The sequence below is a fragment of the Lepidochelys kempii genome, chromosome 3 (genome assembly GCF_965140285.1).
Source record: "Lepidochelys kempii isolate rLepKem1 chromosome 3, rLepKem1.hap1, whole genome shotgun sequence".
In the NCBI taxonomy this organism is placed as follows: domain Eukaryota; kingdom Metazoa; phylum Chordata; order Testudines; family Cheloniidae; genus Lepidochelys; species Lepidochelys kempii.
This window is the reverse complement of record NC_136382.1, coordinates 167,597,251-167,610,771: the sequence shown is the minus strand read 5'-3', so window position 1 is coordinate 167,610,771 and position 13,521 is coordinate 167,597,251. Positions and strand designations below refer to the sequence as shown.

Sequence of the window (13,521 nt, the reverse complement as noted above, 5' to 3'; positions counted from 1 at the left end):
AAGTAGGAAATTAACAAAATGCCGTTGTTAATGAAGTGTTAAGTTTCTGAGATCAAGCATGCAAAAGTCATGACATTTCAAGATTTAAGGCTATTATCAGGGTTAGATTGTCCCAAATGCACATATATAGCCCCTTATTAAATTCAGACCTTAAAGTAGTACTCTTGCTTGTTAATGCATTGTATATATTTATTGATGTATATCATGATATGCATGTACACACTCAGTACACAAAGTAGCTGAGTCAACATGGCTTGAGTGCCTGAGTTTGCAAGTGAAAGTTGTGTTCATGCTATTATTATATGTATTATGTAAGTATTATATTATGTTGTGTATATGTGTGTGTGTGTGTGTGTTTGTGAATACTGAAGCACATTAAACACTCTGTCTCCCAGCTTTGTGTTGTGGCTGTTAGAATTTAATTCTTGTTGTTTAAGAAATTAGCATGATGTGAAATGAAAAAAAGGAAAACGTTCTCCTCCCCTTAAGTCCTCCTCCTCTGGCTTCGTCTGATATTGTTAGTTGCTTTGTTTAAGGAAAGGTATTTTTAAGCTCCCTGATGTGTCAGCAAAGAGATCTTTAATCTTTATGGGTAAAAATTAAAGTCAGCCCACGCAATTTGTACACTGAACGTTTAGGTGGCACCTGAAATTGGGGGAACTACATCTCAGTGACACGGGGTCACATTTTCAGTTCTTTTGAAAACTTCATAATCCTTCAAACATTACCGTAAAACGGGCTTTGCCTTTATTACTAAAAAGCCCCACTCACCTACGCACCCGATTCCTAGTAAAAGCCTGTAAATGTACGGAATTCCAAACAGCAGATCATGCCGAAAATATCTCAGGAAGCACATCTGCGCCGTACGGGGGAAAGAGAATGGGGAAGTGATTTTTCTCTAGAAATCTTCTCAATTTTCACCCGCGGATCGGACAGTTTTCTGAGGGGAGGCTTACGTTCCAAAGTGAATTCGGTTCTCTGTTAGAAATGCCCCTTCCCCATCCCCACATGCTACGGACAGACCCGTCCCCGCCTCTCATCCCGTCCGCTGGATCTCCAGCGGAGACGAACTCTTCGGAGAGCCACACCGGGGCGGGCTGTAGTAGTTTTGTGGCAACGCGCGAGGCTCACGCTGTTCCCCTTGCACAGGGGCAGCCCGGTAAGGCTGACGCGCGTACACACACACACACACACACACACAATACCACACACACGGGGCTAGGGAGTCTCACACTGTTGCCTCCCAAAAGGGCCGGCACAGATGCCTGATGCACAGTTACACATTCTCCCCCCTACACAAACACACACAGGCTGATCTAAGCGGGGGAGGGGGGATGATTTTCAAGCCGTTTAAATAGCTACAGAAAAACGACAAAGCCTTTCCTAAAAGGTCCCTTCAGCGAACCAGTTCTGCCCCCTCAGTCCACCGCCGCCCCCCCCGATCCGTTACTGCCCATCCCCGTTGCAGCAGGATGCCAGCGATCTGGAGTCATGCAGCTGGCTTGGGCACCATTGGCTCATGAGGCTGACACGCAGCTGCAGGAGTTCACATCTGGCGGCTAGCCCAGGCGGCTGCAGTCCTGTTATGGAGCGTGTGTGCAGGCGAGCCAGCTCCCTTGCTCCTCCTCCTGGTGGGGACGGGGGGGAGCCTTGCATCACCGCCCCCTGCTCGCTGCGCCCCCCCTTCCTTCGCTCTCTCGGCGAAGCTATTAATAGCATGACATCAGCCCAGGACTCGCCGCCAGAGTAAATACCAGCGCTGCCCACTCGCCTATATAAGGAGGGTGATGCAACCTCTCGCCGAGCCAGAGATTCAGACACACACCGGGAAGCAGCCGCCGCAGCTCTCCAAGCGGCAAACTCGGAACTGCCCGGCAGGGAGCCGCTCCAGCCAGAGCGCCCGGCAGGGAGCCGCGCAGACCGAGCGAGCCGCCCCGCTGCTCCCCGGCGCTGCCTCGCTCCTGCTCGGTCCCACTCCGCCTCTCCCAGCCGCGGCCAGGCAGCGTGAGAAGCGGCGGGGGAAAGGTGAGTGAGTTTGGAAAGGGGAGCGGCGGGGGGAGCCGGGGACTCGGCTCGCCGCGGGGGAGGCAGGACTTTGCTAAGGAACTTGACAGTGGCGAGGAAAGCCGGGGCGGGGGGAGGGGGGACACCCTCCTCTTCGCCTCGCTCGCTGGGCTGGGCAGTTCGCGGAGCACGCAACTGAAAGCAAAAGTGCGCTCGGGAGAGCGAAGTTTTTGACTCCGGCTGGGGCCCCGCGCAAGAAAAAAAGCCCCCCTCCACGCCCCGCCACCCCCATTTCTCCCGCTTCGGCGTCTCTGACACGCGCCCGAGACATGCCCCCGGTTGACACGCTCCGCAGCCCGCTGGGACGGGGCGATCGCGGCTCGCCCGAGCCGCCGCCGCTTCGGCTTCACCCGGGGCGCTCAGCCGCGCGTCTGACCCGCCGGGCGCTTTCTCGCTGGGGCCAGGGGCGCCGCTTCGCTGGGGGGGGGGCTGCGCATCTGCCCCCCACCCCTTCACTCGCGAGACCGGGTTTCTCCCCTTTGGGCGGCCCGGGTCGCTTTAGTGCCCGATTCATTCCTTTCTCTGGGGCTGGGGGTAGCGGTCGAGCCCACAGGGCGGCGCATTGCTCGGCAGCAGGGAGCGCGGCTCTCCCGTGCCTCGGCGCGCCCGGCGCCCGCAAGCTACGGCCCAGGTTGTGCTGCGATACAGTCGTTCAGACTAGAGAGAAAAGTTAGGAACCAAGAGCTCAAAGCACCTTCTGTTAAGGGGGGTCACCCAGCAATGGCTGTGTCTGTTGAGCCTGGGCTGGGCTACACAGAAGTGTTGTAAGGTCCCAGGTGGAGCTATTCTCCTTGATGTTATTTTGGGGGAAATATTGACCTCTTTGGATGATTTGATTAGGGGACACACAGACGAGAAGTAATATCATCCTGCAAGGTGGGGAATAATTAGATAACAATAGTCTCTTCCCCCCCCCCTCCGATGACTGACATGAACAAGATCAGTTGCTGACCTGTTGCCTAACTGAGCAGGGTTGAGTGACGACGCAACAGAAAAACTGTTACACAGAACGAGTTTCCTGTGTGAAATCGATTTACTTGGTAGCAACAACAGCAGAGAAGTTCGAAGCCAGCAGATGCGGAGGCAGAAATGATAAGGGATATCAGAATCCTAAAGGTCAATTTGAGTGCGCAGAGGTTGTGAACTATAATTGCTCTTAATGCCGTTTCAGATTAACCGGTATGGCTCACAGGGTTTATTGCGTCAGCAGCAGAGGGAAATGAATTCATCTAAGGAAATACAATTAAATCATTCATCTGCAGTTAAATTAAAGGAAAGTTAGGAGTGAGGGTGACCTGAAGTGTTCATTTTTAATATTCGCATTAAACTGAAGGACACTTTAAATAACATAAAGGCTGAGTTTGGACTTTGGAATGGAGAATGTGCCCTGACACATAAAATGTCAGAATGTGAGAGGTGAAAACTAAAAGTGGTGAGAAAAATACCATTACACAAACTGTGGAATGGGATCTTCATCAGGAAACATACTGTTTTTTCTTGATCATAAGCTTCTGATGGAGTAGCTTGCTCTTGTGTCAGAGATGAATTGAGCCTCTGTGGTGCTATTCTGTGAGGTGTTCAGCACCTCCAATTCCCAATGACTTCAATGGGAGATGAAGGTGTTCAGCACCTCACCAGATTGGGATCCATGCAGTTGTATGGAACTGTAGTTAAACAAAAAGGTCTAGATGTGATTGTTTTCTTGGGCTAATTATAGAACAAGCCAAAGTGTGTTAGTTGCTTTACAGAGTAAACCAGGCCCTTGCCCCAAATAACTTACAGCCTAAGATAATGTACAGACAGATGACTGGAAAAAAGGGAGGCAAAACAAGTTTTTAACTCTTATTACACTAGTGTAATATAGGAAGTTGTATGTTTCATCTTGAAGAAAAAATGTTTTTGAACAGAAGAAAATAGCAACATTTCAATTTTATGTTGCTTTATCAAGTATACAAAAGGTATCTATCTAGCACTCTCTGTACCTCTGTTGTAGTTCTGATTTATAATTATTTGTATTATCATAGCGTCTGGAGCCCCAGGCATGGAGCAGGACTCCACTGTGCTAGGCACTGTACAAACCAGAACAAAAAGACAGTCCCTGACCCAAAGAGTTTACAAAATTGGTTACAAAAAACAAGCGGAAACTAGCAGCAAACCCCACTAAAGCAAAACTGACCCAAAACGGTACTCCCACAAACCTACCCACCCACAGACCTCAGCCCCTTCGAACACTTCTCTTTCCTAAAGCCTGAGTAAGTAGAGATGCTTTCCAGCCCGTTTTGAAGGTCAACAGACTTGGGTTATTTCAGACCAAGGGGAGCTGCAAGTTCTAAAGTCAAGGGTGCCCATAGAGAACACTTCCCCAGCACTCTTAAATCAAGGAGACACCAGTAAAAGCAAATAGGGTTATCAAAGGGATTTTAGCAGAATTTCATTAGTGCTAGTGGATATTTGAAAATAACTCCTTAAATTACTAATGGAAATCCAGCATGGACAATATTTCTCAAGATATTTTCCGTGAAAGCTCTGAATATTCTTGGTTTCTTTTGGTGGTAATGCTGATTTTAATTAAAAGTTTATCCACTTATTTTTTAAGAAAAACAGACCTACCACCAGCACTGAAAATTTATTAGCACAATTAATTATTTGGGGTGGGCTGGAGAAATGGCTTTGTTTAGATCTCTGATTGGAGTGAATTAAACAGAATTACCCATATAGAATTAAGCTATCACCATGAGCAAAAACAATAGTGACAGCTAATGCACATGGCTAAGGCTTCCTCTATCCACAGACAATGATGGGTTCAATCCCATTGGAAAATAGAACCTATTTGAATGTGTTGGTGAAATGCTAAATGGTAAATGCTGTTGTTGGTTTGTCAGCTGGAAATCAGAGGGATGTTTCCAACTTGCTGGAGATGAGTATCCTCTAGCTCTCTGAGATTATAGGATTAATGGGTATCAATACTTAAGATGTGACTCATGAGCAGGGGCTTCCTGAAGTGAATAAATTTACATAAATTTCCCAAGGTCTGTTGGAATAACAAATAGTTCCAGGGAATTTTCCCTTCTTTAATAAATGACGGTGAAATCCTGGACTCGCTGAAATCAGTGGGAATTTTCCATTGACCTCAGTAGGGCCAGGATTTCATGTGGAGAATTTGGGAACTCCTCAGTTCTTCTAGTTTTATTGAAAATGAGAAAATTTTTGGAAAGCCTCCAAACCTGGGATTTGGTGGCCAGGGCAAGGGAATTCTACATATTGGTAGTTCACTAACCTTAGGATTTTGTATTTACCCTTTTCAAATATTTAGCTCTGGCCCAGATTCTGCTCTCAATTATCCAGTGTAAATCTAGAGTAAATTTCTGGATAACTGAGAGAGGAATCTGGCCTTTTGCTAGAGTACATAATCTTCAACCACACCCAAAACTGCAAAGTTATAGCACTGACATAAAGGTGAGTGCACAAATCTAGGCTGACTACATAGAGCCTTCACTTACGTACAGAGATGCCCTGAGGCAGTTGTCTACTTACTTGCTAGGGAGTTAATTGCAACTGATTTTACTATAATTACCAAAGGAATCAAGAACAGGTAATACTATAGTAACCCCATGACTACAAGATATACAGTTGACTGCATGCTGTGAGGAAGTAGAAAAAGCAAGATGGTAAAATAATCTGAATTTTATCCAATTTTTAAAAAATAAGGGTCAGATCCTCCACTGGTGTCAACTGGCATAGTTCCATTGAACTTAGTACAGCTACTGTACATCAATTTACAGTGATGGAGGATCTGGCCATAAATGTTTAATCATTTAAAATACCTTAATTTTAAGGGTCTGCAAGGGTACTTTCAGATTTCACAAGAGTAAAAGAATAAAATATACTTCACATTTTGCATTATTCCTTCCCTCCAACTCTACCTCTGGCTTGATACCTCTGAGCATATATAGCTCTTTATGCTTGTGCCAACTTTTATTACAAACTGCTTTTCAGGAATTTATCTTTTGATCTGAACAACTGTGGACCAGGTTCTAATCTCGCTCAGTCACATCCATGTAAATCTAGGCATCCAGTGTAGTTACTTTGGATTTACACAGGTGTAACTGAAGCCAGGATCTATCCCATTCCTTCCAAGCTCGAATATAGAGGTACAGCTCTTAGTATGAGAGAACCATTAATTTTGTCTTTTTACAGTTTTAAAATTTAAAACCTCTTCAATTGCCATTTTCCTTCTACGGGTCCTTCTCCTTTCCTCCCTCACACCCCAATATTATTGTCACACAGCCTGCCATGCTTGAAGGATTCACAATGCCATTTTACTTTGCAGAAAGATCCTGAAAATGGACTTGCATAATGAGATAGAATCTAAAAAACATACATCCATTTAAAAATTGATTAAATATAGATGCATTCACTTAGGACCTGAGCCTACACTGCTTGATTTCAATGGAAGTTTGAATTGCTCAAGGAATGCATGATCACTCCTTATAAAGTAGACAGTAACTGTTCTCTTGCAACCATCGTGAACTACAGTGTCAACTCACACACCTTTCCATGAGACTCTAAAATCTATAAATGTGTGTGTATACATATACACTATTTATGTGTATAAATAGTGTAAGAATGTCACCTCAACCTATGCAAAAAATATGCAGGGATTGGTTCATAGTTATGGAAAATGCAGTTCTCTTCTGTCAAATCTGTTTGGCTTTTTAAGATTATTGAAAGACTATTCAATGTTTTTATTTTGTTCCTTTTCAGCAAAATGATGCTCCAAAACCCAAGCCAGGTATCTGCATCAGAAGTCAGCGCCTCCGCAATTGTTCCCTGTTTGTCTCCTACAGCATCACTGGGGTTTGAGGATTTCACAAATCTAACCCCACTGGTGAAGGAAGAATTGAGATTTGCCATCCAAAATAAGTGCCTATCCCACAGGATGTCTTCCACATTGGATACAGTGACAGTGTTGGAAAGACCTGTTGAAATGTCTGTTCTGAAAGCAGAGGTATTTTTCCTTCGATGATAATTCCGTTTGATTAGTGTTCTGATTTAATGGACCACTAAATATACCAACGACCAAGAATGATATAAACTCAAACACAGGCAGTCCTCAGGGGACTAAATCTGTCACTGTGTTCAGTGCTCTAGTGTTTCTTTATTTCTGTTTTCTTTACGTGCTACTGTGAAACACAATTTCACTTTTCATTTCAGTTAGGGCCAGTTTATTTTTAGCCTGACACAAGTAATAACTTCCCTTATTAATGGAAGGGAGTATCTCTAGAGGCTACTCTGGATCTGGCTTCACTACTGACTTGCTGTAGGGCCTGGAGCAAGTCACTGCAATTTAACCTTGATTTAGTTAGTTGAGGTCATCTGCAGGTGGGAGGTAAAGGGTTGACTTTCCTCAGCTCGCTACAGCGAAGTAAAATCAACCACTAGGATTTTATATCAAGGTCACTATCTCAATATAAAAAGACACCTTTTATTGTGGTGAAGACATAGCTTAAGTTTGGTCAGTAGCCGTGAATTGGTTGTAAACCAGTTTTCTGGTTGTGAACGTACCAGGTGGCCAAAAGGAAAGCACTAAGCTGTATAATAAGCTGTATAATTCTTCCTCTTCTGAAGAAACTAGTTGTGCCATTCCTAGCCTCGTGGGGGGCCAGATTGTGAACTCATGCACATTGGTATAAGTTTGAGTAACTCCACTGAAATCTATGGAGTTATACCAGTGTAAAATCCAAGTGAGATGAGACTCTGGTCCGTAGGGCCAAAGTTACTTTGGGTTTACACTGGAGTAACTGAGAGCAGAATTGAGTGCAAAGAGTGGAACTTTTTGTGAATTCCATACACAACCATTGATCCCCACTCCACACTCCTGTTGGCGTCAGAGGGCGTTCAATGTGTAAAGATGGCTGGGTTGAGTACAGCTAGTAGATCTTAGACACTGGCATAGTACTCTGCTATCCAACCACCAGACTAGGGGCCTGATTCTACACATCATTATTACTCAGACAAAACTCCTCCTGACTTCAGGGAATTAAACATTAGTCAGTAGAATAAAATCTGAATATATTTTTAATTTAAAAATGTTGGCTTAAATATATCTTCAGAATGTGACACATAGAGGACCTCATTCTGATCTGTTACACCAGGTTTACAATGATGACCTCAGAGGAGTTACTCCTGATTTACACTGTTGTGAGATCAGAAGCATACCTCTAGGGTGTCTGATGCTCTGTCTTGGTCACAAACATATTAGTGCTACCATTATTTTAAAAGTCGGCAATTATCAACATGATTATTCTGCATTTACTGCATCATGCTGAGTATGTGCATCTTGAATCTTGCTAGTTTTCACCCCAAGAAGATGAAAGGAAAAAGAGAAGAAGGGAAAGGAACAAAATTGCAGCTGCAAAATGCCGCAACAAAAAGAAGGAGAAAACAGAATGTTTGCAGAAAGTAAGTTACTGACTTTGACTGTTCTCACCCTATTTCCTCTTTCCATTATTTGGAACAATAATGTTCCATTATTTGGACAATGTCTTCGGGCTAAAGGTCAGGACTGGGACTCAGGAGATGTGGACTCTGTTCCTGTCTCTGCTACAGGCTTCCTGTGTGATCTTGGACAAGTCATTTGCCCTCTTTTCCCCAACTGTAAAGTGGAGATATTTAGCCACCTCACTTGAGTGTTGGAAAGCTGAATTCACCAATGGGTTAAATTCATCTTTGTGAAGCAGACTGGCACAAGGCCTGTGCAAAATCTTAGGGCACTGGGGTAAATTTCACCCAAATGCCTTTAGATCACATTTTATTAACAATGAAAGATAGATGAAAAATAACTGTGGAAGGAGAAGAAAAAATTGTTGCAATTTTAGTGAGTGATAATGTTATATATGTGGATAATACTAATCTGAAAATGTAAATGGAACACATGAGGAATTAAAATTACATTTCACATAATGTACATTATAGATTCTAATAAGTTATGCTTACTCCATGCACCAAAACTTGATTTCTCTATGAAATGGCTCTCCAGTTAGAAATGATCACTGATGTAGCAGCTTAACAAATTAAAGCTGCATCTCATTTGGTTTATAATTAACACTTCTGATTGAACTTTTCAGAGAAGTAACTTTTACAAATCACAAGCTTATGTACTATTACTATTACTTATTGATACCATAAGCTTATGCCACTGCAAAACAGTAATGATGTCATAAAAGTCCTATAGACAAGAGCATTTACACATGGTAGCACAGAGGACACAAGAATAGGCACAAAGTATCCCTTACGGTTCTAATGTCTGTCTCCATTAGCAAGTTTGTGATTAGAAGCGTTTAGTATTTAGTGCATTAAGAGTACTAAACAGTCTCTCAAAGGCCCCATATCTGTGACTGTCTCTTCAGAAAAGCGTGGGGAGCCCATTAACATCACTCCTTGTGTTGGTCAGAGCGGCTTATCAGAGAAAAGCAGGGTGCCGCTTCTTATCATCCTACCCCAAAATGAACGCTCTGCCTCCCCATGCTCTAAGTCCCTCCTGGCCTGGGAACAAGGAACCAGGCTAGAAGCAAGGATTCAGATCCTGGGGTGCAGCTCACTGGAACTTCCACTTGGCCGTTGGACTGGCCGAGTGAGTTCATAATGGCTCTGTGTCTGTGTGTGTGTGGTGGCAAGTAAGCTTCCTTTTGGCCAAAGCAATGTTTGGCAGGTAGCTCTATTGAATTTGGCTTTGTGACCACTGTCATATTTCTTTAAAGGGCAAAGAGGGCCATTGTCTGAATCTGTTCTCTAGACCATTATATACTGGTGAGGTACAGCTGCATAATTATGACTAATTGAGAAGCAGGTAGTTTCTTTCCAACCCAGCCATCATGCTTTGCTGCCAATAAAGGGTGGCAACCATCACAATAACATTATGGTTAACTATGTAAAATACTCACTGCAATACTTATGTCTGTGCTCTGTGGCTAGGAATCAGAAAAGTTGGAAACTATCAACGCAGAACTAAAGGCCCAGATTGAAGAGCTAAAGAACGAGAAGCAACATTTGATATACATGCTCAATCTCCACAGGCCCACTTGCATAGTTCGAGCACAGAACGGGAGGACACCTGAGGATGAAAGAAACCTCTTTATTCAACAGATCAAAGAAGGAACATTGCAGGGTTAAGGCAAACCAAGAGTTCTCATAGTGCATCTTTACACCAAAAAAACAGAAACCATGGAGGATTTGACTCTGTGTATCTGTAGGATCCTTTTAGCCTAGAACCATTAGGCAGGGGAGATTGCTTTGTTAAGCAGGAAGGATCATGTTGGCTTAGCTGTGATTCTTCCTCTCCAAAGATTTGGTCTCCATCAAGTCAGAGTCCTCTGCCTCAACTCTAGGTTTTAGTACTTGTCATACTTGGTGTTCCTAGAAGCTACAGACAACAGCTCCGGAAGTTTTAGGTCTCTGCTAGTGTACAGTGCCTGCACTCATGATGTTTGTGTTAGAACACTATGACTTCCAGTGATGCACATTGTACCGACAGCTGTGCTGGATGGACACTATCTTTCCTTGTTGCTGGTAGGGAAAGCACACTCAGACTGTTTTTAAAGTGTTGCAGTTTCCAGAATGATGCTTTCTGGCAGAATGTGTTGCTATGTGATGGGACTGTAGTCTAACGTAATGCTGCAAAGACTTTAGTTTCAAACTAAACATTGTACTTTTTTTTTTTTCTTCACAACACTTGTGTGGATTTTTTTATGACTCAGCAGCAGATTCTGAGAAATCTGATAGTTGTGACAAGTGTCAGTTTCTTGCCAGATGTCCATGTAACTAAGTTTGCAATTACTGAACTGGAACGTCCCTCACTGTTCTTCAGGAATTGCAATTTTGCCATGAAAAATAGGAAAGCACCTTGGCCTTTGCGCACCCAAAGTATAATATCTCATATGTGTGGTATTTCAAAGAACTTTATGGAAACAAAATTACAGTAAAAATAGACTTGAAAAATATAATGATTCCCTGATGTCTTAGGTTCTGAGCATGCAATCTTTATTCAGGCAAAACTCCCATTTATCATTCATTCTGGGTGAAATTCACCCCTGTGCAGAGGGCAGGTGCAAGGGCTATACATCATGTAAGCCCTATTTTGACGCTATAACTGTAATTTAAATAATGCATCCACCTTGTGCTGGCCCTCTGCACATGGGTGAATTGCACTTTTTGGGAAGAGGGAACTAACCAGGAAGGGACTTCAATAAGACTTTTGCTTGAATAAGGACTGCAGGATTGAACCCCAAGTTTGTGAATCTCAGAAAATAGAAATGGAAAAGACTTACTGCATTAGATCACATAGGGGCTGATTATGCACACCTTTACTCAAATTAGCAATCCTGTTCACACAAGTAGTCCCACAGGTAGCTCTTACTCATGTGAGCAACAGTTTGAAGTCTCTCACCCTGTCAGGATTATTTCTTATTGCCAGATTTATACAGGGGAAAGAATTCTGATTGTAGTAATTTTCTTTCACATTTGAGTGGTAACTGTAGCCAACCAAAATGCTATTTAGAATCCAAGAATAGCCTAGAACTTGGTGATGTAGTGAGTAACTATTTTTTACTTTTTTAAAAATCTAACCTGAGATGTTTTGAACTATTAGTTGAGCTGCTGGACTAAAGAGCTAGAGTTATGAGTGTTTGTTTAAATTCTGATGTTTCTGTGAAATCCTCAGATTGTTTAATCCTATTCAATATTATCATTACAGTTTTCTGTAAAAGAAAATATTATCCTTATTTATCACTAATATTCCTAAGAAGTTGAAATAATAAATATTGCAAACAAGACAAAACTGAAAACACAAGTGTTGTACTGTTTTTTTATTTTTACTTTTTGGTGTCTAATATTATATATTTCTAAACTTCAACGCTTCTATTTGGGACACCACTTTTAAAAAGTATAAGTGCCTGATCCTTGCCTCTCATGAGGTGTTGATCATCTTGCAGGATTGGGTTCAGAGAGTTCATATCTCAATCAGTGGTGTCTAATTGCTTAATAATGCATTTTAAATGAAGTAAACCATAAGAATGGAGCTTACAGTACATAATATTTTACACCAGTTCTGCAGTGTTAAATACAATTTCAAATTAAAGGCTAAACCAATAGATACCTCAACCATCAGCTTCTTACTTTGCAAGCCCCAGATGGGTAAAACAGATATCATACCAGATCCTTTTTTTATTTTTATATTCTGCAACAGAACTTCTTAATACACTTTCCTAAGATCTGGATATTGTAATGTCCTATATTGTAATGTCCTATATTATGTTTCAAATATGTACTTCAAGTACCTGAAAGGTGAATGTATAAAATACAACATATTTGGCCACGTTCAGTCCTGGGGACCAAGTCTCTCATTGCATATTATTTGGAACTTCCAATGACTTCAATGAGAGTTTCTCAGATCCTGTGGCTGGAGAACAGAGCCCCCTCATGCAACTCCACTGGCTTAACTGGAGTTACACAATGGATAAATTTGGCCCATTGTTTGTCTGACACAGGAAATACATAGAATGTATTTCAATAACCTTGTCAAATGAATTTTCGTTAGCATTTGACTTCTGTAATATAGAAGCAGTAGATCTAGGCATAATCCAGATACAAACTCCTTGGCTTTGTCCTTTGTGCATCAAATATCAGCAAAGGCTAAATAAAAAAAAGTTTGTCACTTATGCTGTTATGAGGTATTAGTATAGGGACTGGCTTCATTTACTGTTCAATATAATCACAAAATTTGTCTCTTCTTTAGGAATTTTGTACAGTTGCTCTTAACTGTATTATGGTGACGCAGGCGTCCTGCATTTGCTGCTTGAGTTAAACATAAATGTTATTTACTAGCATGCCAAATGTTAATGTGGTATCACTACTTTTGTCAGAAGATATTCTGCTTTTATGTCTAACTCTTTGGTCATAGCTGCTTTGCACTGTGTGTGTGTGTGTGTGTGTGTGTGCGTGCGTGCACCCGTGTGTATGTGCAAGTATAATTCATAAGTTATGGTACTGAAGTTAATTTGAATATACCCAAGAAAGCAATGTCTACAAAAATGTCTAGACATGAGGAATGCATTGCATGGGTTTAGTAAATGTCTACTTTATTCAGGAGAATCTTTAAAACAGCATTAAAAGCAATTTGTTTTCTATTCTCAAGGTTATGTTTTGATACTTTAATAAAAAATAATTAATATACATTTGCTCATGTGTGACTTCATTCTAAGATTCATTCAAAGTCTGGAAACAATTTCTTTTCTTAGAAGAACAATAAGCTATTTTAAAAAATGTTTTCTAGGTTTACAACAAGTTTTTGGAAGTTGAAACTGGCATGGTTTACTGAACTCTGTATTCCTCCAGGTATACACACTGTTTTGTTATTGTAGGATTACCCAGGAATGCTAGGCTGCTGGTTTTATACATAGC

At 42.1% G+C, this 13,521-nt stretch overlaps 1 protein-coding gene across 1 annotated transcript; it reads left to right on the top strand.

The window, feature by feature from the left end:
* The first annotated feature begins 1,716 nt into the window (after nucleotides 1-1,716).
* On the top strand, nucleotides 1,717-13,295 carry ATF3 (activating transcription factor 3). Its single transcript, XM_073338944.2, has 4 exons — nucleotides 1,717-2,025; nucleotides 6,829-7,072; nucleotides 8,419-8,526; nucleotides 10,039-13,295. Exons 2-4 carry the CDS (start codon nucleotides 6,833-6,835, stop codon nucleotides 10,234-10,236), a joined length of 546 nt encoding a protein of 181 aa, XP_073195045.1. The 5' UTR covers nucleotides 1,717-2,025; nucleotides 6,829-6,832; the 3' UTR covers nucleotides 10,237-13,295.
* The last annotated feature ends 226 nt before the right edge of the window (nucleotides 13,296-13,521 follow it).

Coding starts and splice junctions, on each gene's coding strand:
- ATF3 (XM_073338944.2), top strand. CDS start 6,833: ATGATGCTCCAAAACCCAAGCCAGGTATCTGCATCAGAAGTCAGCGCC. Junction 7,073..8,418: donor TGTCTGTTCTGAAAGCAGAG/GTATTTTTCCTT, acceptor GAATCTTGCTAG/TTTTCACCCCAAGAAGATGA. Junction 8,527..10,038: donor AAACAGAATGTTTGCAGAAA/GTAAGTTACTGA, acceptor CTCTGTGGCTAG/GAATCAGAAAAGTTGGAAAC.